This window comes from Rhea pennata, chromosome 25, assembly GCF_028389875.1.
Source record: "Rhea pennata isolate bPtePen1 chromosome 25, bPtePen1.pri, whole genome shotgun sequence".
Taxonomy (NCBI): domain Eukaryota; kingdom Metazoa; phylum Chordata; class Aves; order Rheiformes; family Rheidae; genus Rhea; species Rhea pennata.
The window spans coordinates 2611103-2631726 of record NC_084687.1 but is presented as its reverse complement, the minus strand read 5'-3'; the positions used below and the strand labels follow the sequence as shown (position 1 = coordinate 2631726).

General features: G+C 72.1%; 4 protein-coding genes across 5 annotated transcripts in view; 2 read left to right on the top strand and 2 right to left on the bottom strand.

Moving 5' to 3' along the window:
• SORT1 (sortilin 1) overlaps window positions 1–20624 on the top strand; it is a 222261-nt gene that overhangs the window by 169053 nt on the left and 32584 nt on the right. The gene's annotated exons all lie outside the window — the stretch shown is intronic.
• AMIGO1 (adhesion molecule with Ig like domain 1) lies at window positions 1168–3504 on the top strand. The gene has a single exon (XM_062595100.1). It carries the CDS (start codon window positions 1945–1947, stop codon window positions 3412–3414), a length of 1470 nt encoding a protein of 489 aa, XP_062451084.1. The 5' UTR covers window positions 1168–1944; the 3' UTR covers window positions 3415–3504.
• ATXN7L2 (ataxin 7 like 2) lies at window positions 5473–13914 on the bottom strand. The gene is made up of 11 exons (XM_062595099.1): window positions 13788–13914; window positions 11226–11294; window positions 10911–11015; window positions 10404–10602; window positions 10016–10320; window positions 8807–8889; window positions 8332–8576; window positions 7942–8134; window positions 7585–7706; window positions 6205–7126; window positions 5473–5906 (listed from the first exon to the last, which is right to left on the bottom strand). The coding sequence occupies exons 1-11, from the start codon at window positions 13912–13914 to the stop codon at window positions 5892–5894; spliced, it is 2385 nt and encodes a 794-aa protein (XP_062451083.1). The 3' UTR covers window positions 5473–5891.
• Window positions 15350–19463, bottom strand: SYPL2 (synaptophysin like 2). Of its 2 annotated transcripts, XM_062595019.1 has the most exons (6): window positions 19378–19463; window positions 19008–19079; window positions 18144–18268; window positions 17326–17527; window positions 17054–17245; window positions 15350–16074 (listed from the first exon to the last, which is right to left on the bottom strand). In XM_062595019.1, exons 1-6 carry the CDS (start codon window positions 19426–19428, stop codon window positions 15946–15948), a joined length of 771 nt encoding a protein of 256 aa, XP_062451003.1. In that variant the 5' UTR covers window positions 19429–19463; the 3' UTR covers window positions 15350–15945. The 2 variants fall into 2 exon arrangements, with proteins under 2 accessions (XP_062451003.1, XP_062451005.1); XM_062595021.1 differs by lacking the exon at window positions 19008–19079.

Sequence of the window (20624 nt, the reverse complement as noted above, 5' to 3'; positions counted from 1 at the left end):
CTGGGGCTGCAGCACCCCAGGGGCACCCGGGGCACCCAGCCTCGATCCCCACTCCCACCCCCACGCCGGGGCCTGGATGTGGCCCCCACCCTGGCCAGGGTGCCGGGGCTGTGCAGCCGTGTGCGTGCGTGCGCTCACGCGTGGCTGCCTGCACGCGGGTGCCCGTGCTGCCCGGGCTGGTGGCGCGGGTGCCAGCCGGTCCGCGGGCTCTGGATCGGTGCCGTGGGATTTGGGCCGGCACAGTGGGATTTGGGCCGGTGCTGCCGGATGCAGCCGGTGTAGTGGGATTTGGGCTGCTGCAGTGGGATTTGGGTCGGTGCAGTGGGATTTGGGCCGGTGCTGCCGGATGCAGCCGGTGCAGTGGGATTTGGGCTGCTGCAGTGGGATTTGGGCCAGTGCTGCCAGGTTGGGGTTGCCGGCCCAGCTGCAGCAATATATCCAGCAGCCGGATTGGGGGATTAGCTGGGGGGGGGGGGATATGGGGAGAGGGTAAAGTGGGGGGAGCAATAGATTGGAAGGGGGGATAGACCGGAGGTAGATAAAGTTGGGGAAGGGGGGATGGAGCTGGGGGGGGACATATGGACAGAGTGGGGTCGGATAGATCCAGGGAGAGGGCTGGATGCACTCGAGGGGGGGAGCTGCACCTGCAGGGGGGGGATACATCGGGGGGGGGGAGGTGCACGGGAGGATGCACGCAGGGGAGGGATGCACTCAAGGAGGATGCACTGGGGGGGGGGGCAATTGCACCGGGGGAGGGGTGCAGCCGTGGGGAGGAGGTGCACCTAGGGCCATTGCACCCCGGGGTGGGGGAGATGCACCCGGAGAGGGACGCAGCCGGGGGGAGGGGTTGCAGCCAGGGCTGTTGCACCCGAGGGGGGGAGATGTGCCTCCGGGGAGGGGGAGGGGGCGCTGTGTCCGCTGCGGAGGGGGCGGGGGGGGGGGCTCCGCGCCGGTCCCGGCGAAGGGCGGGCGGAGGGGGGCGGGGCGGTGGCGCGCGGCCCACGAGGGGTTAAGCGGGCGCCGCCCCCATTGGTCCAGGGCGGCGCGGCTGCAGCCAATGAGGGGCCGCCGTGCGCGGGGGCCGCGGCGCGCCTGGGCCGCCCCGAGCCCGCTGCCCCGGGGCCGCTGGCGCGCGCGCGCTGCAGCGCGCCGGGGCCGCACCGGAGCGGCGGGGACGGCTCGGCTCGGCTCGGCTCGGCTCGGCTCGGCTCGGCACCGCACCGCACCGCACCGCTGCACTGGCACCGGCCGCTCCCCCGGTAACAGGCCCCCGTAGCGCCACCGAGAAACAGAACCGGGGCGGGGGAGGGGGGAGCGAGCATCCTTCCTCCGCCCGCGCCGCGGCTGGCACCGGCCCCGCTTCCATCTTGCAGCAGCACCGGGGGGAGGAGGGGAACCGAGGAAGGGGGGCGGCGGGAGGCCGATGCGCCGGAGCCGCCGCCCCCGCAGCGGTGGAGGCTGGGCCGCCGGCCCCGGTGCGGAGACGTGACCGGAGCGGCCGGGCTGCGGCGGAACCGGCCCCGGGAGCCGCCGCGTGTACCGCCGTAGCGGCCGGGCAGGCCGGCCCCGGCGCCGGCCGTGAGAGCGGCGCTATGGGGCCGCCGCGGCGCCGGCCCTGACACCGTGGGAACCGAACCGAACCGCGCCGTGACACCGTGGGAACGGGCCGGGCCGCGCCGTGCCACCGTGGGAGCAGGGCCACCACCACCCCGTGATACTGGGCCAGCGCCAACACACCGTGCCGTGCCACCGATCGAGTGGGGCCATACCGTGCCGTGCCACCAAGCGAGTGGAGCTGTGCCGTGGCACCGGCCAAGGGACATCGCGCCGTGCTGTGCCCCCCCACTCCCACCGTCGAGGGTGCCACGTCGCCCCGCCAGCGTGGGGCCACCACCATGCCGGCAACCCCCCCGTTTCCCCCAGCGTGAGGCCGGCGGCCGGACCATGCGCGGTGCCGGGAGGGCGGCGGCAGCCCTGCTGCTGCTGGCAGCCCTGGCACCGGCGGGGAGCGGCGCGGTGGCCGGGTGCCCCCCGCGCTGCGTCTGCGCCTCCAACATCCTGAGCTGCTCGCAGGCGGTGCTGAGCGGCGTGCCGGCGCCGCTGCCCCGCTTCACCGCCGTCCTCGACCTGAGCCACAACAACGTGAGCCGCCTGCGGGCCGACTGGGCGCCGGGGCGCCTGGCCCACCTGCACTCGCTGCTGCTCAGCCACAACGGCCTCACCTTCGTCTCCACCGAGGCCTTCGCCCACGTGCCCCACCTGCGCCACCTGGACCTCTCCTCGAACCGCCTGCGGGCCCTCGACGAGAACCTCTTCAGCGACCTGGCCGAGCTGGAGGTGCTGCTGCTCTACAACAACGAGATCGCCGCCGTGGACCGCACGGCCTTCGAGAACCTGGCGCGCCTGCGCAAGCTCTACCTGAGCCAGAACCACATCGCCCGCTTCCCGCTGGAGCTGCTCAAGGAGGGCACGCGCCCGCCGCGGCTGGCGCTGCTCGACCTCTCCGCCAACCGCCTCAAGAGCCTGCCCGTGGCCGAGCTGCAGGGGCTGCCCGCCTGGCTGCGCGACGGCCTCTACCTGCACGGCAACCCGCTGGGCTGCGAGTGCCCCCTCTACGAGCTCTTCGCCCGCTGGCACCGGCGCCAGCTCAGCGCCGCGCTGGATTTCCAGGAGGAGCTGCGCTGCCTGCTCCCGCCGGCCAAGAAGCCCGTGGGCATCCTCGCCCTCGGCAGCCCCGAGCTGCTCAACTGCAGCGAGGCCAAGGAGGCCGTGCTGGAGGCCCACCTGGGCGAGACGGTCACCCTGGGGTGCGACACCCGCCTGCGGGCCGTGAGCGCCCGCGAGTGGCTCACGCCGGCCGGCGAGCGGCTGCTGGAGGAAGGGGGCAACGGCAGCGCGGCGCTGCTGGCCAACGGGAGCCTGCGCCTGCGGGCGCTGCGCCCGGAGGACGGCGGCACCTACGCCTGCTCGGTGGCCGGCCCCGTGCTCAACGAGACGCTCTACGTGGAGCTGCTGGTGCACAACTTCACGTTGCACGGTCCCCACGACACCCTCAACACCGCCTACACCACGCTGGTGGGCTGCATCCTGAGCGTGGTGCTGGTGCTCATCTACCTGTACCTGACGCCGTGCCGCTGCTGCTGCCGCGCCGGCGACAAGCCGGCCGCCCCGCGCGACGACAGCATCAACTCCTCCGTGCTCAGCGCCACCCCCAACCACAGCGCCGAGGCGCCCAAGGAGCCCTTCGGGCCCCGCTCGGCCTCCGCCGCCGCCGCCGCCCGCGGCCAGAACGGCAAGTTCAAAGCGGGCGGCGGGACCGAGCCGGCGCCCAAGGAGGGGCCCAAGGCGCCCAGGAAGATGTCCGATCCGGATTCGGTCAGCTCGGTGTTTTCCGACACCCCCATCGTGGTGTAGGAGCCGGGACGGCAAAGGGACGTTTTCCCGGCGGGCAGCACCCGCCGCCCCCGCCCGATCCCGCCGGCGCGTTCGCCGCCGTCGAAACTTCCTTTCGGCCGGAGCCGGCCGCCGGGACGGGTCGTCTCGGCTCGGCGCGGGAAGGCGAGGCAGGAGGCGGCCGCGGCGCTCCGTCTCCACGCGCCCCGGGACGCTGGCCGCTATCCGGGCCCGGCGGCCGCATCCTTAACGCCAGCACGCGGGGCGATGCCGGGACGGCGCCCGGACCCCACCGCTGCCGCCCGCCTGGGACCGCGGCGGGAGGGGGGAAGAAGGACGGGCCGGACCCCGGGAAAGCCCCGGCGGAGACGCCCAAGGGGCTCCGGTGCCGTTCAGCCCCCGCCCGGGGCGCCCTCCCCGCCTTTCCCCCCCGGCGTGTTTGTTCCGAAGCATGAATCCTCCCGGAGAAGCATGTGCCCCGGCTCGGAGCTGCCGGCGGGAATTCCCACCCCCACCCGCCCCGGCCACCCGCAGAAGCTGCGACCCGCCAGCACATCGCCGAGCTGCACCCTCGGCGCCGCGGTGGGGACCCCCGGGGACGGGGGGGTCGTGCGGCGCCGGGGGGCCGGCACGGCATGGAGCCCTCCAAGCCGGGAGCGACGGAGGAGCTGGGCACCCCGGAGCTGTCCCGCTGTCCCTATCGTCTGTCCGTCCACAGGCCTCGCGGGTGAAGCGAACATCACCCCCCCACCCCCACCCCCTGCCCGGGCCGCGTCTCCCTCCAGCCTCAGCCCCCCACGGCCGGGCCGGGCCGGATGCTCGCCGGCAGCTCCGTAGGTGCAAATAAACACGGATCGAGGTTCTGCGTGCGCAGCCTTCGCGCCGGTTTCGGGGCTGGCCCCGGGGCGGAAAGCGCCGTGGGGTTGGGGGTCACCCCTCCCCCCCAACCCAATACTCCAGCGGGCCCCCGTTAGAGCTAAATCCTGCTCGCTGAGCGTGGGCTCGAGCCAGGCTGGAGGCGCTGCCGCAGCGCCCTGGCATGCAGCGAGCGGGCCAGGCCTCAGCCCCCCCCCCCCCCCCCCGCAGCCAGGCACGCAGGCAAGCAGGGATGGGGACCGGGGGGGGGGGGGGGACAGGGTGACCTCCCCGCCCAGGGAATGAGGCTCTGGAGGGGGCGGGGGGGGACCCTGCACCCTCTGCCTCATGCTGCCACCCCGACCCCCTCCCCCGGCCCCTCTGCCCAACCCTTCGTCCCCCCCCAGCCCTCCCCCCAGCACCCCACTGCGCCCCCCCCATGGCCCCCAGCACCCACCCTGCTGACACCCCCCCCCCCCCGCTTCCCCAGCACCGCGCTCCCACCCCACGGCCTCCCCCCCTCCGGGGCGGGGCCAACTGAGCGGGGGGCGGGGCCTCCCCTGCCGGGGGCGGGGCGAGGGGCGGGGCTTGGCTGCCCCCAGTGGCGGGGATGGGGGGGGGCTCGGTGCGGTGGCGGTCTCGGGTACCCGGTCCCCTCCCCGTGCCCCGTCGCCACGGGGCTGCTGGGGACCCCCCCGTGCCCTGCCCATGCCAGCGGGGAGCCGGGGCACCCTCACCCCCCCCCCACCGTCACCACAGGGCTCCTGGGGACATCCCTGTCCCTGCCCCCTGCCCTAGCAGGGATCCAGGGCCCCTCCCTGCCCGAAGGGATGTCCCCCGGGGACATCCACATCCTTGTTCTGTTCCCTGATGTGTCCCTGCAGGACTCCAGGGCCCCCAGGGCCACCCCCGTGCCCTGCTGCCCCCGCGGACGTGGGGACACCCCGTCCTCTGCCCCGTAGGGCTCTCGGGGACACCGGGTCCGTCGCTATCGCCCTCAGGGACACGGCGAGGTCCCCGAAACGCTGCAGCGGAGTGAGGGCACCGAGCGCGCCGTCCTGCCATCGTCCCGGACCGCGGCGAAGAGGGACAGGGGACACCCCGTCACGTGTCCTGCGGGAGCTGGGGGCCACCCCCACGCCACCCCGGAGCTGCCTGCGCCCCGGCAGCACGGAGCCCGGGCCCGGCCACCCTTCTCAATCCTCCTCTTTTTCTTTTTCCTTTCTTTCTTTCTTTTTTTTTTTTTTTTTTTAAAAAAAAGAAACAAAAAACAGCAATAGTAATTCTTATAAATATCCCGGCCCGGCCCCGCGGCCGCCTCCTGCGGCCGGTCCTCCGCCCCGGCCCCGCGCTCGCGGGGCTTGGCTGGCTCCAAGTCCGTTTTCCCGCGCCGTTCGGTGGCGGCTCTTCTCCTCGGGCGGGCTCTCGTTTAGCAGCAACAGAACAGGAAAAAAAAGAGTCTTGAGGTATTTTTCTGGAGTTCTTTTTTTCTCTCCTTCTCGGCCTTTGTGTGGTGTCTGGTTTGTTTGGCGGCTTTTTGCGCTCGCTTTAGAAAAAATAATATAAAGTTATAAAAAAGACAAGCGGCGGCTCCGAGGGTGCCGCGGGGCTCCCCGGGCACGGACCTGCGGCGGGCACCTCCGTTAATGTGCTTTCGACTGCAAGGAGAGAAGAGGGCAGAGGGTGAGGGGACGACACCACCCCGCTTTGTCCCCACCGCACCACGCCGTCGCCCGCAGGTGCCGGGCTGCCCCCCCCCACCACCCCGTTTCTCCACCCCGCTGCAAATCCCGGGTCGATGCTGCCGAACCGTTCCCCCCACCCCGCCCCGCCGTGGGAATTTGGGCAGAGAAATTCCCACGGTGCCACCTCGGGGAGCCCCGGACGCTCCTCCTTGGCGCGCGCGGGGGGGTCTCCCCTGCGTCCCCCCCCAAGCTGCTCGGGGACAGCCCGTACCTTCAGGGCGCTGCGCTTCTCCTCGAAGCCCGGGGGGGCCCCCGGCTTCTTCCTGCGGACGGAGCAGCCCGAGTCGGAGGGCGCCGGCGCCGGCGGGGGGGTGGCGTGCTTGGGCTTGACGGGCCGGCAGTACGTGGCGGCGTTCTTGCGCCTCTTGGCCTCCGCGTCGGAGATGCAGTTCGCCGCCAGCGCCTTGGGCCCGTTGAGCGGCGAGCTGCGGTTTTCCAGCTGCGAGGCTTTCACCGGAGAAGGAGGAGGAGGAGGCGGCGGCGGCGGCGGCGGAGGAAGGTGGCCGGTGGCCCTGCAGTCCAGCGGGCTGGCCCGTTTCACCCGGGAGCCCGGAGCCACCAAACCGTTGAGGGAGGAGGAGGAGGAGGAGGAGGAGGATGACGACGACGACGAAGAGGAGGAAGGGCAGCCCAGTGAGGGTTTCGTCTTGCCGGGAGGGTGGGAGACCTGGCAGCCGGGGGCTTTGCCCTTGGCCGAGTCCGCCAGGCAGGTCCGTTTGTAGGGGGGGCCGGCGGCGGCGCCCAGGGGCTGCTTGCGCTTGCGGGCCGCGGCGTCCGGCTCGGCGCTGCCCGCCGGCTCCTTGGCTTTGGAAGATTTGCTGGCCTTGGTGGAAGGCAACTTGCTGAAGGACGGCGAGGGGATGTTGGCGGGCAACGGGGAGGTGATGGACTGGCTGCTGCCGCCGCCGGGGCCCTCGGGCTGGCTGCAGGCGGCCGCCGCGTGCGGCGAGCCCACCGTGTAGCCGAGGCTGGCGGGCGGCCGGGCGTCGCGGGCGCCGGCTGCGGCCGGGCAGGCCGCCGAGGTCCGCGCGGGGCCGCCGGGAGGCGGGGGGGCCGGGCCGCCGGGGCCGCAGCTCTGGCCGCTGGGGGCCGGGGCGGCGTGGAGCTGGGGGTCGGCAGCCGGCGGGATCTTCCTGCGGGACGGCGCTGCGTGAGCCGGGCCGCGGGGGGGCCCCCCCTCGAATCACCGCTCCCTTCCAGCCCCCCTCGGTACCGCGAAGCGCCAAAGCCGAAGCTGCTCTAAACGCAGCAAGGCTGCAAGGACCCACCGAAACAGCCCTCCCCTCCGGTCCCCGCGGCGTCGGGGGGCTTCTCCAAGCCCATTTCCCGGGATGGAGCCCTGACCCTGAGCTCCCCGCAGCTAATTCACCCCTGCACCCCTCCCTGGGAGAGGTCGGCACGTCTCGCCCGCAGGACGCTGGCGCCCAGCTCTCCTCCACGGGACGGCAAACGCCTCCGATCGGCCTCCCCGAGGGCCGCGAGGTTTATCGGCGCGGCCCCGACCTGCGGCTCGGCTGCCTCGCCGAGCACCCGCTGCCCCCCTCAGATGGGCACCCGGCGGCCTGGGGCCGGCGCGCCGCGGCCGACTTACTTCCACATGTGGGAGCTGAGATGCCTCTCCAGCATGGAGCCCAGCGCCGAGCAGAAGCGGTCGAGCCGCCGGTTGAACACGTAACAGCCCGGGCTGACCAAGCGGCTCCCGAAGGTGCAGAACTGCACGAGGGACGGAGAGGGACGGAGGGGTCCGGTCAGGGCGGCCGCGGCGCCCGGCCGGGCGAGCGGGACAGGGCGGGTGTGGGGGGCAACCGGGAGATGCCGATCCTCCGTCCCTCCCGTCTGCCCGCCCGCCGGGACGGCTGCGGGAGCGCGGCCGGGTTAAGGCGCCCGTGGCCGAGGCCGGCTAGCGGAGGGCTCGCGGAGGGTCTCCGCGCCGCGGCCCCGCACTCACCGCTTGCGGCCGCGGCGGGCGCGAGGCGTAGTGGCAGTCCGGGCGGTGAGCGTCCTCGCCCGCCTCCTCTTCGCTCTCGTCGCTCGACACCCGGCTGCTCCCCTTGGGCAGGGGGAAGGGGTAGAGCCCCGCGTCGCCCTCGCCGGAGGCCGCCGGCGGGTCCTCGGCATCGCTTTCGGAGGAAAGCCGGGACCTAGGTGCAACGGAGGCCGAGGAGTGAGAGCCGCTCCGGGCCCCAGGGGACAGTCACGGAGCTGGGGGCACAAGCACAGCCGCCGGCACGGCTCTAGGGCGAGGGAGCACGCACCCGACACAGCGTCTCCCACCTCCCCGGGGGCCACCTCAGGGCGAGGGGGGTCCGGCGCGCCTGGGCCACCCGCGGGTGCTCACCTGGGGAGCGGGCCGTGGGAGTGGGGCGGCTTGGCGCGGCAGGGGGACGCGCTGGGCAGGGCGGCGGGGGGCTGCGGCAGCGAGGAGGCGTCCTGGCAGAGGCGCTCGGGCAGAGCCTCCTTCCGCAGCGGGCTCTTCTCCTTGGGGGACTCGCCCTTGCGGGAGCTGGCTTTCAGCTCGGCCACCAAGACGTCGAAGTCCTTGGCCCGGCCCTGCACTTCGCGGCGCTGGTGCACCGAGTGGATCTGCAGGCAGGTCACAGCGGGGAAGGGGTCGGATCCGGGGAGGCGACACCTTCACCTCTGGGCCCTTCCCAAAGCGATGCACCCGGGTCCGAGCCCGGAGCAGGCACGCAGCCCCTCCGGCCCCAAAACCCTTCGTCGGCCGTGAATCCTCCGGCAACGGCCAAGCTTCCTGCGGAGCCCTGCGCCCCCGCGTGCCCCGCTCCGGGCCGGCCGCACGCCCAGCACGCTACCTTGCAGGTCAGCAATCGGGTGCAGATCTTTTTGGTTTCGGGGTTGACCACTCCGCACTGCCTGTTCAAGTCGCACTCCTTCCCTGCGGGGCAGAGCAAAGAAAGCCAAGATGCACGGGGTGGACAGGCCCCGCGGTGCAAAACTGGGTGGGAGAACAGCGCCTGTCGGGGTCCCCGGGCTCTCCGGGCTCTCTGCCACCTTGATCCATCCCTGGAACAAGTTTCCACACTGCCAGAGTCTCCCGGTGCAAACATCGGGACGAGATCGGCTCTCGCCTCCGCGTCAAGAGGACGCTCTCGCCATGGGGTGGGCGCGCGCCGACGTGCCCACGTCCATGGCAAGCCATGGGGCAGAGCTCGCTTCGACTGCAAGGAGGCACCGCCTCACCGAGGCCACCGCGGGCCGGGGCCTGCCCAGCGAGGCCAGCTAAGTCCTACGGCCCTGGGCAAGGAGAAGCTCGGCAGGACCGGGCTGACGGGACGACGGCGTTTGACCAGCCCCAACCCACCCCGGCCGGGGCAGAAGCCGGACGTGAAACTGGAAACCCCTCCGAGCGAGAGGCTGCACTTCCCCTGTCCGGGGCGAAGGGAAACGTCCCGAATAGTCGTACGTTTGGTGCCGAATTCAAGATCCTGGAGTGACCCCGCTGCGCCTGTCCCTCCTCCTGGGGCGGGGGGGGGGAGGGCTGCAATCTCCTGGCCCCCTTCGCTCCCTCCCCAGGGAACCGCTCCAGCCAGGCGAGACCCCCCCGGTCCCAGTCTCTGTCTAAGTTCTGCTATGGCATCGCTCACTGTAGCCTGAGAGTGCCTGCAAACACCGCAGCATCTGTCCGTTTCCCATTTCTGGGTTTCAACCCTGGCTCACGCTGTTTCTCATGGTGCAGGGCTCACAGCTCCTGAGCTGCATGCAGTTCTTCCGGGCTATACAGCCCCGCGGGCAGAGGCCCTAGACCTGGTGGGTGAACGGAGCTCCGATCAGGGCAATGCTTCGTGGCGAGCGCGGCTCCTCTGCATGCAGGAGGAGAGATGGGAGCTGCCGAGATACCTACCCAACTGCAGGAGGTGGGGGCCGGACTGCACTGAACCGAACCGCGGGAGCAACGGGCAGCCGAAGCCCGGCCGGGACCCCGCGCCACGGCACGGAGCTACGTGGCACCAACCTGCCGCCCCCTCCCCAAGCCCGCGGCGAGCACAGAAAATGGGACTCACGTGCCATCTTCTTGTGGGACTTAGGGGGCAGCTTGGAGGCGCCCGGCTCCTTCTCCCCGGGAGCGGGCGTGCTCTCCGGCTTCCTCGCCGGGCCGTCGGCGGGCACGACCGAGTCGCCTCCTGCTTCGGCCGGCGTCGGGGGCCCTTTCGGCGCCGCCGCCAAGGAAGGTTTCCCCAGGGGCTCTTTGGAGCTGCAGGAAGGTTGTCCGGGCACAGCTGAGGGTTTGGGGGGCACTTTGATCCCGTGCCCGTCTGGCTTGGGAAGGCTGGAAATCTTCTCGAGGTTCACGACGGGCATGAAGAGGCTGAGAAGAGAAGGGGCAGGGTGAGAGAGGCCCTGGGGCGCGCGGCCCGGCGGCGCGAGCCCCCTCCGTCCCCGGGTGCTCACCAGAGGTTGTCCTTCTGGGCCTTGTCGGGCCGCTCGGGCAGGGGCTGGGCTCGGCCGCGGGCGCCGGGGGCCTTCTCCCGCAGAGCCTTGGCGGCGCCGGGGGCCCCGCAGGCCGGCGGCTGCCCGTTGACAGCGTGGCACTTGGGGGTGCCGGAGCCAGCCCGCGCGTACAGCTTGCTCAGAGGGCCGTGGCGGCGTTCTGCCGGGACAACGGGGTTGGGAACCCATCGTTATCCCGCTCCGTGGAGACCCCCGCCCCGCCGAGCCCCCCCCCCCGGCTCCCCAAGCGGGCACCCGCCGTCCATCTCCTCCTTCCCTGCAAAAAGCCCCGCGCTCGGAGGGCCGACGGCCTCCGGGATCTGCCCCGGGGGCCAATCGTGCACCCCTGGCTCCTGCCCCCTCTCCAGAAACGCCCCGGGGGAACGCCGCCTCGGCCCGGAGGGGACGGCGCCGTGCCGTGCCGTGCCGTGCCATGCCCAGCCACCCCGCGGCGTCGCCCCGGCTCACCGCAGTGCTTCTGGAAGGCTTGAGGCTTCACCACTTGGCTGCAGTGGTTGCACACCACCAGGTAAAACTCGTCGTGGGCCGGGCAGTGGCCGAAGATCGACATGTCTGCGAGGGCGAGAGACGCCGGTGAGAAGCGGGACGGGAGCCGTTTCGGCCACGATGCGCCTGCCCAAACGCGGGCGGCGCGGGCAGCTCGGCACCCCGCCGCATCCTGCCACGCGTCAGCACCCGGCGGGTGAGCCTGGAGGGTAAACGCAGCCCCCAAACACCAGGTTTTCTCCCCCAAGGGAGGGAGTCGGCCTGGCTGGCGCTCACCTTCCTTGATGAGGGTCATCGCATCCAGCTTCTTGCTCCCACTTTTACTGCTCTCCTCCGGCTCCGACCCTGCCGGAGAGAAAAGGCGCCGTCAGCAGCGCCGGGCACCGCAAGGACGTCCCCATCCGAGCCGGGGCCCGAGGGCGGAAAGGGGCTCTGCTCCGGCCCCGTCACGCGCGGCAGCGGCCGGACACGGTTCCCATCCCATGTCCGCGCGGGGACGGCGGCGACTGGCCCCCGGACCGGGTCTCGGTTGCAGACGCCCCGGCTCGGGCGAGGAGGGCGTCCCCTGCGCCAAAGCGCCGGGAGCAGCCGTGTTTAAGGTGGCACCCCGTCTGCGGGGGGGTGAAGCCCCCCCTAGGGAAAATAAACCCCTTCGTGAGCCCGCGGCATCCTGCAGTGCGGCTGCGGAGAGCCCACGTGCTCTCAGGTCAAGTCCCATCTGCGTCACGAACTGCATCGGCCTCGGGTAACCGCGCGGCAGCCCGAAAGCGGCTTCAGCTTCTCCCATCGACAGCACGACGCGTCTCCATCACCCCAACCCTGGCGCCGCGTCCCGCAGAAAGAACCTCCCGCCCCCCAGCAGAAGCCGGGGATGAAGCTCCGAACGGCACAAGGAGAAGCCGGGACGGCGAGCGAAGGCCGGCGCTGACCGCGAGGCTGCAGCCCGTCCCGCGAGCGCCGTCGAGGCAGCGCCGCTCCTCGCGGCCGTTAAAACCCCGGACCAGTGCTCTCGAAGCAATTAAACCAAGCTCGAATTTGACGACTGGGGGGGGGGGCCGGCGCGTTGCCCGAAGCGGGGGCTGCGCGAAGCCAGCGGCGGCACCGCTCGGGCCCTCGCCCGCCAGGGTCCCGCGGCCCCAACCCCAGCGCCGCGACGCTGGGCCACACCAAACCCTGCCAAATCCGCCGCCGAGGAGATCCTACGCTGCAGCCTACTGGGAGCCTAGATTAGACAGAAACTAGCAGCGCTCTCGCCAGCTATCAGTGCTGTTGCGTTTTCAATCTGTAAGGAGGAGAGGAAAAACAACCCACCTTCGCCAACGGTGCCAAAGGGAATTTTCTTTCCAGCCCTGGCTAAAAAAACCCTGAAAACCCCGACGCTTCTCGGTAAATCCACGCCAGGACACAGTGGCAAGCGAGCCGGGAAGGGGAAGGTCCAGGCATCGGCGGTTCCTTTCTGCCACCTCCCAGCCCTTCGCAAGGGGCAGCCGGAGCTGCGGCCACCCGGTCCCAAGGGCGGCCGAGGCCTGGACCCCGCGAGCGCTGGCGGTGGCGGGGGACCGGGGCGCGGGGCGTCGCGATGGGCACGGGCCAACACGAACGAGGCAAAGGGCTCGGAGACCGCTGAGAACGCCCAAGTCGGACCCAAAACCCACCACGGAGGGACCCCGCTGCCGCACGCCGGGATCCGAGGGGTGACCCAGGACGAAGGGCAGGGGACACGGGCGCCCTCAGGGATGCCCGCTCCCAGCTGGGAGGCCCAGGAGCTGCCATCTGCAGGCACTGGCAGCCAGGCTGACAGCGTCGCACCAGGGGTCCGAGCCCGACGTGGGGGCACCGCCATCCCCATCCGACAGGGGCCCGCGTCCTAGCTGGCCATGCCGCGTGCAGGTGCCAGCACCGGCCGGCGGCGCCGAGCCACGCTGGCACCCACGTCCCCGCCGGCTGTGCCCATGCCCCATCTGGCCGGGCCGTACTGGAAGCCTAGTCCCATCTGGCTGGGCCATACTGGATGCCCAGTCCCGCCTGGCCGTGCCAGCACTGCGTGTGCCCTGTCTGGCCATGCTGACTGCCCAGTCTCATCCAGCTGGGCCGTACTGGACACCCTGTCCCATCCAACCGTGCCATGCTGGATGCCCGGTCCCGTCTGACCATGCCAGTGATGCCCATGGCTCGTCCAGCTGTGCGACACTGGACACCCAGTCCCATCTGGCCAGGCCATACTGGCTGCCAAGCGCAATCCAGCCGCGCCGTAGGGGATGCCCAGATCCACGGGGCCGTGCCGGGGTGCCCGTGCCCCGTCCGACCGTGCCGTGCCGGATCTCCGGTCCATCCGGCCGTGCCACTCTGGATCCCCACGGCCACGCCAGCGGGGCGCGCGCCCCATCCAGCCCGGCCCAGCCGCAGCAGGAGGCACCCGCACCCCATCCGTGACCAAGGGTGCCGGCGCAGCCATGCCCAGCTGGGGGGCCCGGCTGGGGTGCCCGGTGCCCCGCAGCCGGCGTGCAGCTCCCAGCGGAGCGAGGTGCCCACTGGGGCAGCACCCAGCGCCCCAGAGCCGCTGCCCGGCGCGGGGTGCCCGGCTGCAACGCCCGGTGCCCGCTCCGGGGCACCCGGTTGCTCACCCCGGGGTGCCGGGTGCCAGCCGCCCGGCGCGGGGCACCTCGTTCCCGGCACTCGGCGCGGGGTGCCCGCTGCGCTGCGCTGCCCTGCTCGGTGCCCGGCCGCCGCGGGGCGGCGCTAGGACCGGGGGGCGGCGGGCGCGGCCCCGTTTGGCGGCAGCCCCCCCCCCGCCTCGCCCCCGCCGCCGCCGCCGCCGCCGCCGCCGCCGCCCCTCACCCGGCTCGGCCGGCGGCCCGGCCCGCTCCACCCAGGCGCTCCAGCTCTTCCCCGCGAAGTCGTCGAGGCTCGGCAGCCGCCGCTCCGCCGCCGCCATCGCCGCCGCCGCGCGCCCACGCGCCGCCATCGCCGCCGCCGCCGCCGCCGCCGCGGGAGCGCGCACCGCCCCCCCTCCCTCCCCCCCCCGGCGGCCCGCGCCGCCGCCCCGCCCCCGCCGCCCGCGCATGCGCCGCGCGCCCCCCCCCGCCGCGCGGCACCATGGGGGATGTAGTCCGCCCGCCCGCCCGTGGCAGCCCCGGCCCGGCCCGGCCCGGCCCGGCGCCGCCTCCTTCCCCCGGCGCCAAGAAACCGCCCGGAGCCAGTGTCCTTCCAGGGAGCCCTGGCGCCCGGCTTTATTGAGCGCCCGCGGCCACCGCCGGGCCCGGCAGCACCGGCGGGGGCTTCGCCCGGCGCCCGGGGGCCTGTACGGCCTCGGCAGAGCGGGCGGCAGCGCTGCGGAGACCCCCCGGGCAGGGCCGCGGAGACCCCCCGGCAGGGCCGCGGAGACCCCCGGGCAGGGCCGCAGAGACCCCCGGGCAGGGCCGCGGAGACCCCCGGGCAGGGCCGCGGAGACCCCCCGGCAGGGCCGCGGAGACACCCAGGCAGGGCCACGGAGACCCCCGGGCAGGGCCGCGGAGACACCCGGGCAGGGCCACGGAGACCCCCGGGCAGGGCCGCGGAGACCCCCCGGCAGGGCCGCGGAGACACCCGGGCAGGGCCGCGGAGACACCCGGGCAGGGTTGCGGAGACACCCGGGCAGCGTTGCGGAGAACCCCGGGCAGGGCTGCGGAGACCCCCCGGGCAGGGCTGCGGAGACCCCCCGGGCAGGGCCGCGGAGACCCCCCGGCAGGGCTGCGGAGACACCCGGGCAGGGCCGCGGAGACACCTGGGCAGGGCCGCAGAGACACCCGGGCAGGGCCGCGGAGACCCCCCGGCAGGGCCGCGGAGACACCCGGGCAGGGTTGCGGAGACACCCGGGCAGCGTTGCGGAGACCCCCCGGGCAGCGCTGCGGAGACCCCCAGGCAGGGCCGCGGAGACACCCGGGCAGGGTTGCGGAGACCCCCGGGCAGCGCTGCGGAGACCCCCGGGCAGGGCCGCGGAGAACTCCCGGGCAGTGCTGCGGAGACACCCGGGCAGGGCCGCGGAGACCCCCGGGCAGGGCTACGTAGAACCTCCCGGCAGGGCTGCGGAGACCCCCGGGCAGGGCTGCGGAGACACCCGGGCAGGGCTACGTAGAACCTCCCGGCAGGGCTGCGGAGACCCCCGGGCAGCGCTGCGGAGACCCCCCGGGCAGGGCCGCGGAGACCCCCGGGCAGGGCTGCGGAGACACCCGGGCAGGGCTGTGGAGACCCCCCGGCAGCGCTGCAGAGAACCCCCCCGGCAGCGCTGCGGAGACCCCCGGGCAGGGCTGCGGAGAACCCCCGGCAGCACTGGGCGAACACACGCGAGGGCCACGTATGGCCCTGAAGGGGAGCTGGGCACCTGGAGGTCATATATAATCCCTGCACGGCACCAGGCGCCCTGGAGTTATACGTATATTTATAAATATATATATATATATGCGCCACCTCTGCAGTGCTGGATACCCAGGGCTTATTTATATCCCCTATATATAGCTGGGCACTTAGGGCTTATATCTGTCCCTATACAGGGCTGGGCAGCCAGGGGTTATGTCTGTCCCTATAGAGTCCGACGGCAGGGATTATATACGCCCTTGCGTATACGAGCTGGCCCTCAGGTGTTACATACAGAGCTGGTCACCCGGGGGTTACATACGGCCCCTATACAGGGCTGGACGCCCAGGAGTTTTAGGTGCCTCCTATAGAGGAGCAGACGCCCAGGGTTATACGTAACGCCCTATATAGAGCCAGACAGCAGCGGTTCGCACCCGCTACGCGGCAGCGCCCGGGGCTGTACGTTCCCCTATAGCCGCCATACCCCCAACCCACCCCCCCAAATGCGCCGCCCCGGAGGAAGGGGGGAGGGGGCAGCGGGGGAGCCCGGCGGCGCCGGCGCTGGTTTGGGGGCAGGTAGGTGGGGGGCAGTCCGAAACGGTTCCGGTTGGCGAGCGCCGGGCCGGGGCGGCGCGCGGGGGCCGCCGGGCGGGCGCGCGGGCGGCTACTGCTTGTCGATGGCGCCCTGCTCGGCGGCGCTGTCGCGGGGGGCGGCCGGCGCGTGCCACGCCGTCTCCTTGAACACGAACCAGCAGTTCCCGGCCCACAGGATAAAATTGATGAAGCCGAAGAGCTGCAAGGCAGAGCGGCGGGGCGGCGTGAGAGCGCGCGGCGCGCTGGCGGGGGCATCGCCGCGAAGGGCCCCGCGGCCAGCACCCCCTCCCCACCCCGAGGTTAGCCGAAGCTAAAAGCAGGGATTTGGGAGCCTTGGGGCTTCTCCCTGCAGGGGGGGCGCTGCAAGAAAGGCGACGGGGGCCCAAGCGCTGCGTGGCCAGCAGCCGAGTTAGCAACGCGGCTGCGGCGCGACGCTGTGAGCGTGTGCGCGCGTTTCCACTGCCCTCTCCCGGCTGTGATCAGAAAGCGTGTGGGTGCGCGCGAGGGCATGTGCACGGGCATGTGTGTGCCTGTGCACGCCTGTACGCAAGCGCGTGTGTGTGCATGGGCACGCATGTGCATGCATGTCTGCATGCATGCGCATACGCATGCACACATGCGCGTGCGTGTCTGTGCATGCATGTGTGTGGGCGTGTGCACACCTGTATCCATGTGTGTGTGTGTATGCATGTGCAAGCACGGATACGTGTGCACACCTGTATGCATGTGCATGCACACATGTGCGTGCATGTCTGTGCATGCACGTGTGTGTGCGTGTGCACACCTGTATCTATGTGTGTGTGTGTGTTTGTATGCATGTGCAAGCACGGATACATGTGCACACCTGTATGCACGTGCATGCATGCATATGCATGCATGTGCGTGCATGTGTGCGCGCCTGTGCACACCTGTGTCATTGTGCTTGTGCATGCTTATACACGTGTGCATGCCTGCATGTGTCTGCGTGTGCACGCATGCACGGGCATGCACGCCTGTACACAAGAGCGTGTGCATACTTGTGTCTATGCATGTGCGTGCATGTGCATTCATGCACGTTTGCTTGTGCATTCACGTGCATTCGTACACACATGAATATGTGCACGTGTGCATGCATGTGTGCACACCCCCCCCACCCAAATCCGCCGTGGCTTCGGGGGGGGACCGCCGGCAGCTCTCACCACGGAGATGTTGGCCAGCCCCATGGCCGGCGTGGCCCCCGCGTTGCACACCGCTTCGTGGCCCTGGCACACGCTCATGGCGGCGATGAGGCTGGAGGGCCGCGTGGCGCCCTTCACGTCGCTGAGCCCCTTGCCCCACGCCGCCGCCGCCACCAGCCAGAAGAAGGCGAAGGAGACGGTCACGCAGAAATCCTGCCGGGGACGGAGGCGGCCGGGCTGAGCCGGGGCAGGATGCGGCCCGCCGGCTCCCCGCGCCGGGGCGAGCACCTTACCACGCAGGGCAGCTTCTTGTTCTCGCCGTAGAGGGAATGAAAGCGCAGGTAGAGCACCAGAGCCGCCATGGCGTAGAGGAAGGAGAAGACCCCCAGGGTCACGAAAAACTCGGCGGGCGCCGAGAAGTCCCCGACGAGGTGCAGGCTCTGGTTCTCGGGGGGGCTCTTGCAGTCGGGCATCTCGAAGGCCACCTGGTACAACCTGGGTGCGGGGGGCACGGCGGGAGAGCGACGCCAGCAGCCCGCCGGCCGCGGCCCCGAACAACGGCCTCCGCCACCTCGGATTGTATCCGGAGGCCGACCAAATCCCGGAGCCACCCAAAACGCACCGAGTCCCAGAAGCACCCAAAACGCACCAAATCTTGCAGGCACCCAAAATGCACCAAGTCCCAGAGCCACCCAAAATGGATCAAGTTCTAGAGCCACCCAAAATACACCAAATCTCGAAGGCACCCAAAATGCACCAAATCCCGGAGCCACCCAAAATGGATCAAGTCCTGGAGCCACCCAAAATGCACCAAATCTTGTAGAAACCCAAAATGCACCAAGTCCCAGAGCCACCCAAAATACACCAAATCTCAAAGACACCCAAAACGCACCAAGTCCCAGAGCCACCCAAAATACACCAAATCTCAAAGGCACCCAAAATGCACCAAATCCCAGAGCCACCCAAAATGCACCAAATCCCTGCTCCATGGCGCTTCCCCGCACGCAGGGACCGCGGCCTCGCCGCCGGGGTGACGAGGCCGGCGTCCCGGCGGATCCCGGGCGGCGTCGGAGCAGCGGGTGCCGGCTGGAGCCGGCGCCGCCTCGCTTACCTGAAAGGGTACCCGAACTGCACCGAAATGGCACTCATCTCTTTGGTTTCACCGTCGCATTTGACCGTGGCCCCGGTCTCGCCGCTGAAGGAGCCGCAGGCCCCGAAGGCGAAGATGGCGAAAACCTGGAGGAGAGGGGGCGCGTGGGGGCCGCTCGCCGGGCGCCGGGTTTAGCCGCCGGCGCTGAGTCGCAGCTCCCGGGATTCGCCCCGGCGTGGGGCAGCCCGGGGTGGGGGTGGTGGGTGGGGGGGTGGCGTGCCCAGGGACACCCCCTCCGCCTTTGCCCGGCTCCGGGAATTTTTTTGGCCGCGCCGCGTTGCCCGTCCCGGCGAGGAGCCCCCCTCCCCGAGTGCCGGTCGTCCCGCCCGGGTGCCAGGGAACGCTGTGCGGGGGGAAGGCGCGTGGTGACCCGGGACCCCCCGCTGGTGCCCGCCGCCTAACCCCCCCCCGGCACCCGCCGAGCCCCGCGGCCGCGGCGGCACCCCGACGTCACCGTCCCCTCCGGCGTGGCCGGGCGAAGCCACCTGCTCAAGGTCACCGCGGGGGGGGGGGGGGAAGGAGGGGGGCCTGGGCGGCCGGGCCCAGGCGTCCGGGCGGCCTCGCACTCAGTCTCGCCAGGACGCACCCCCGGGGGTGGGGGGTTGTCACCTCACCCTGGGGTGCTGGGACCTGAGGGGTCCCCTCAACCCAGGGGACTGTTTCAGGTCTTAGGAAAGGGACAGGGGACCCCGAAACCCCGTGACCCAGAGCCAGGCCGGGGCAGGGGAAGGTGGCACCACGCCGGGGTGCCGGGCGAGGGGCTGCGCCCAGGGGGGCTCCGGGTGCCCGGGGAGGGGAAGGCGATGGGGACCCGGGGGGACTCACCCACTGCAGCACCTTGACGAAGCCCAGCGGCTCCTGGAGGCGGCCCCAGCGCATCCCACCCAGGACGCGGTCCTGCGGGGGGGAGACGCCGTGAGCCGGGCACCCGGGGTGGCACCGGGGGATGGCACCGGGGGTAGCACCGGGGCGGGGGGGGGGGGTACTGGGAATTGCACCGGGGGTTGCACTGGGTGGAAGTCCCGGGAGTTGCAGCGGGGGCTACGTCGGCAGCTGCCCCACGAGTCGCACCGGCTGGTTGTACCGGGGGCTGCGCCGGGAGGTCGCACCGAGCCACCGGGGCGGCACTGGGACACCGGGCGGCTGCCCCGGCGGCGGGAGTGTTGGGGGGGGGGGGGGCGCCGCGGGACCCTACCTGGAGCCGGGGCGTTTTGTCGCCGGCCGCGGGGGCGCCAGGCTCCGACATGGTCGAGCGCGGCGCCGTCGGCGCCGTCGGCGCTGCCTCCTCCGCCGCCCGCTGCGGCCGCGCCGCTGTCCGAGCCGCCCCGGCGGCGCCGCCGGGAGCCCCCGCGGCGGCGGCGGGCAGGGCCGCCCCGGCGTCCGGCCCGCCCCCCCGGGGCGCCCCCGCCCCGCCGCGGCCCCGCCCCCTCGGGCGGCCCGCCCCGCCCCCCTCATTGCGGCCCCGCCCCCAGCGCCCCGCCCCCTCCGGGCGGCCCCGCCCCCCGAGCGCCCCCGCCCCGCCCCCTCGGGGCGCCCCCGCCCCGCCGCGGCCCCGCCCCCTCGGGCGGCCCGCCCCGCCCCCTCATTGCGGCCCCGCCCCCAGCGCCCCGCCCCCTCCGGGCGGCCCCGCCCCCCGAGCGCCCCCGCCCCGGCCCCTCGGGGCGCCCCCGCCCCGCCCCTCCCTCCGCCTGCGCGGCCGCCGCCTGCCCGTCGCGCCCTGCGCCCGCCCGTTCGTCCGTCCGTCCGTCCGTCAGCCCGGCCGCCCCCACCTCACCCCACCCTCCCCCGGTGCGGCCGTCGTCCGTCTCTCCGACGGCGCCTCCGCGCACGCGGCCGTGCCCGCCCAGCCACCTGCCCGTACGTCCATCCATCCGTCTGTCTGTCCATTTGCCAGGCCACCTGACCGCCAGTCCGTCCACCCATCTGTCCATCCATCAGCCCGCCCGTCTGTCCATCCATCCGCCCGTCCATTTCTTGCTCCATCTGACCATCAGCCCATCCATCTGTCTGTCTGTCTGCCCATCTCTCCATCCGGCTGTCCATCCATCCATCCACCCGCCTGCCCATCCATCCGTCCATTTGTCCATCCCTCTGCCCATTCCTTCATCAGTCCATCTGTCCACCAGCCCATCTGTCTGTCCATCTGTTCACCTGCCCATCCGTCTATCCGTCCATCCGTCCATCCATCCATCCGGTTCTTAGCCCGTTGGCCCATCTATCAACCCGTCCATTCGTCTGTCCACCCTTGCACCCACCTGTCCCCCCACCCGCCTGCCCATCCACCGCCTGCCTGTCCCTTAGCCCTCCGGTCTGTCCGTCCGTCTGTCCATCTGCCAGCTGCTCCCAGGAAGGCGGCGAGGGCGCTGCCACCCCCTGCAGGGTCCCCGGTGCCCCGACCCTGTGTCCCCCCCAGCGCGGGAAATGGGGGCTCCCTGGGGCACG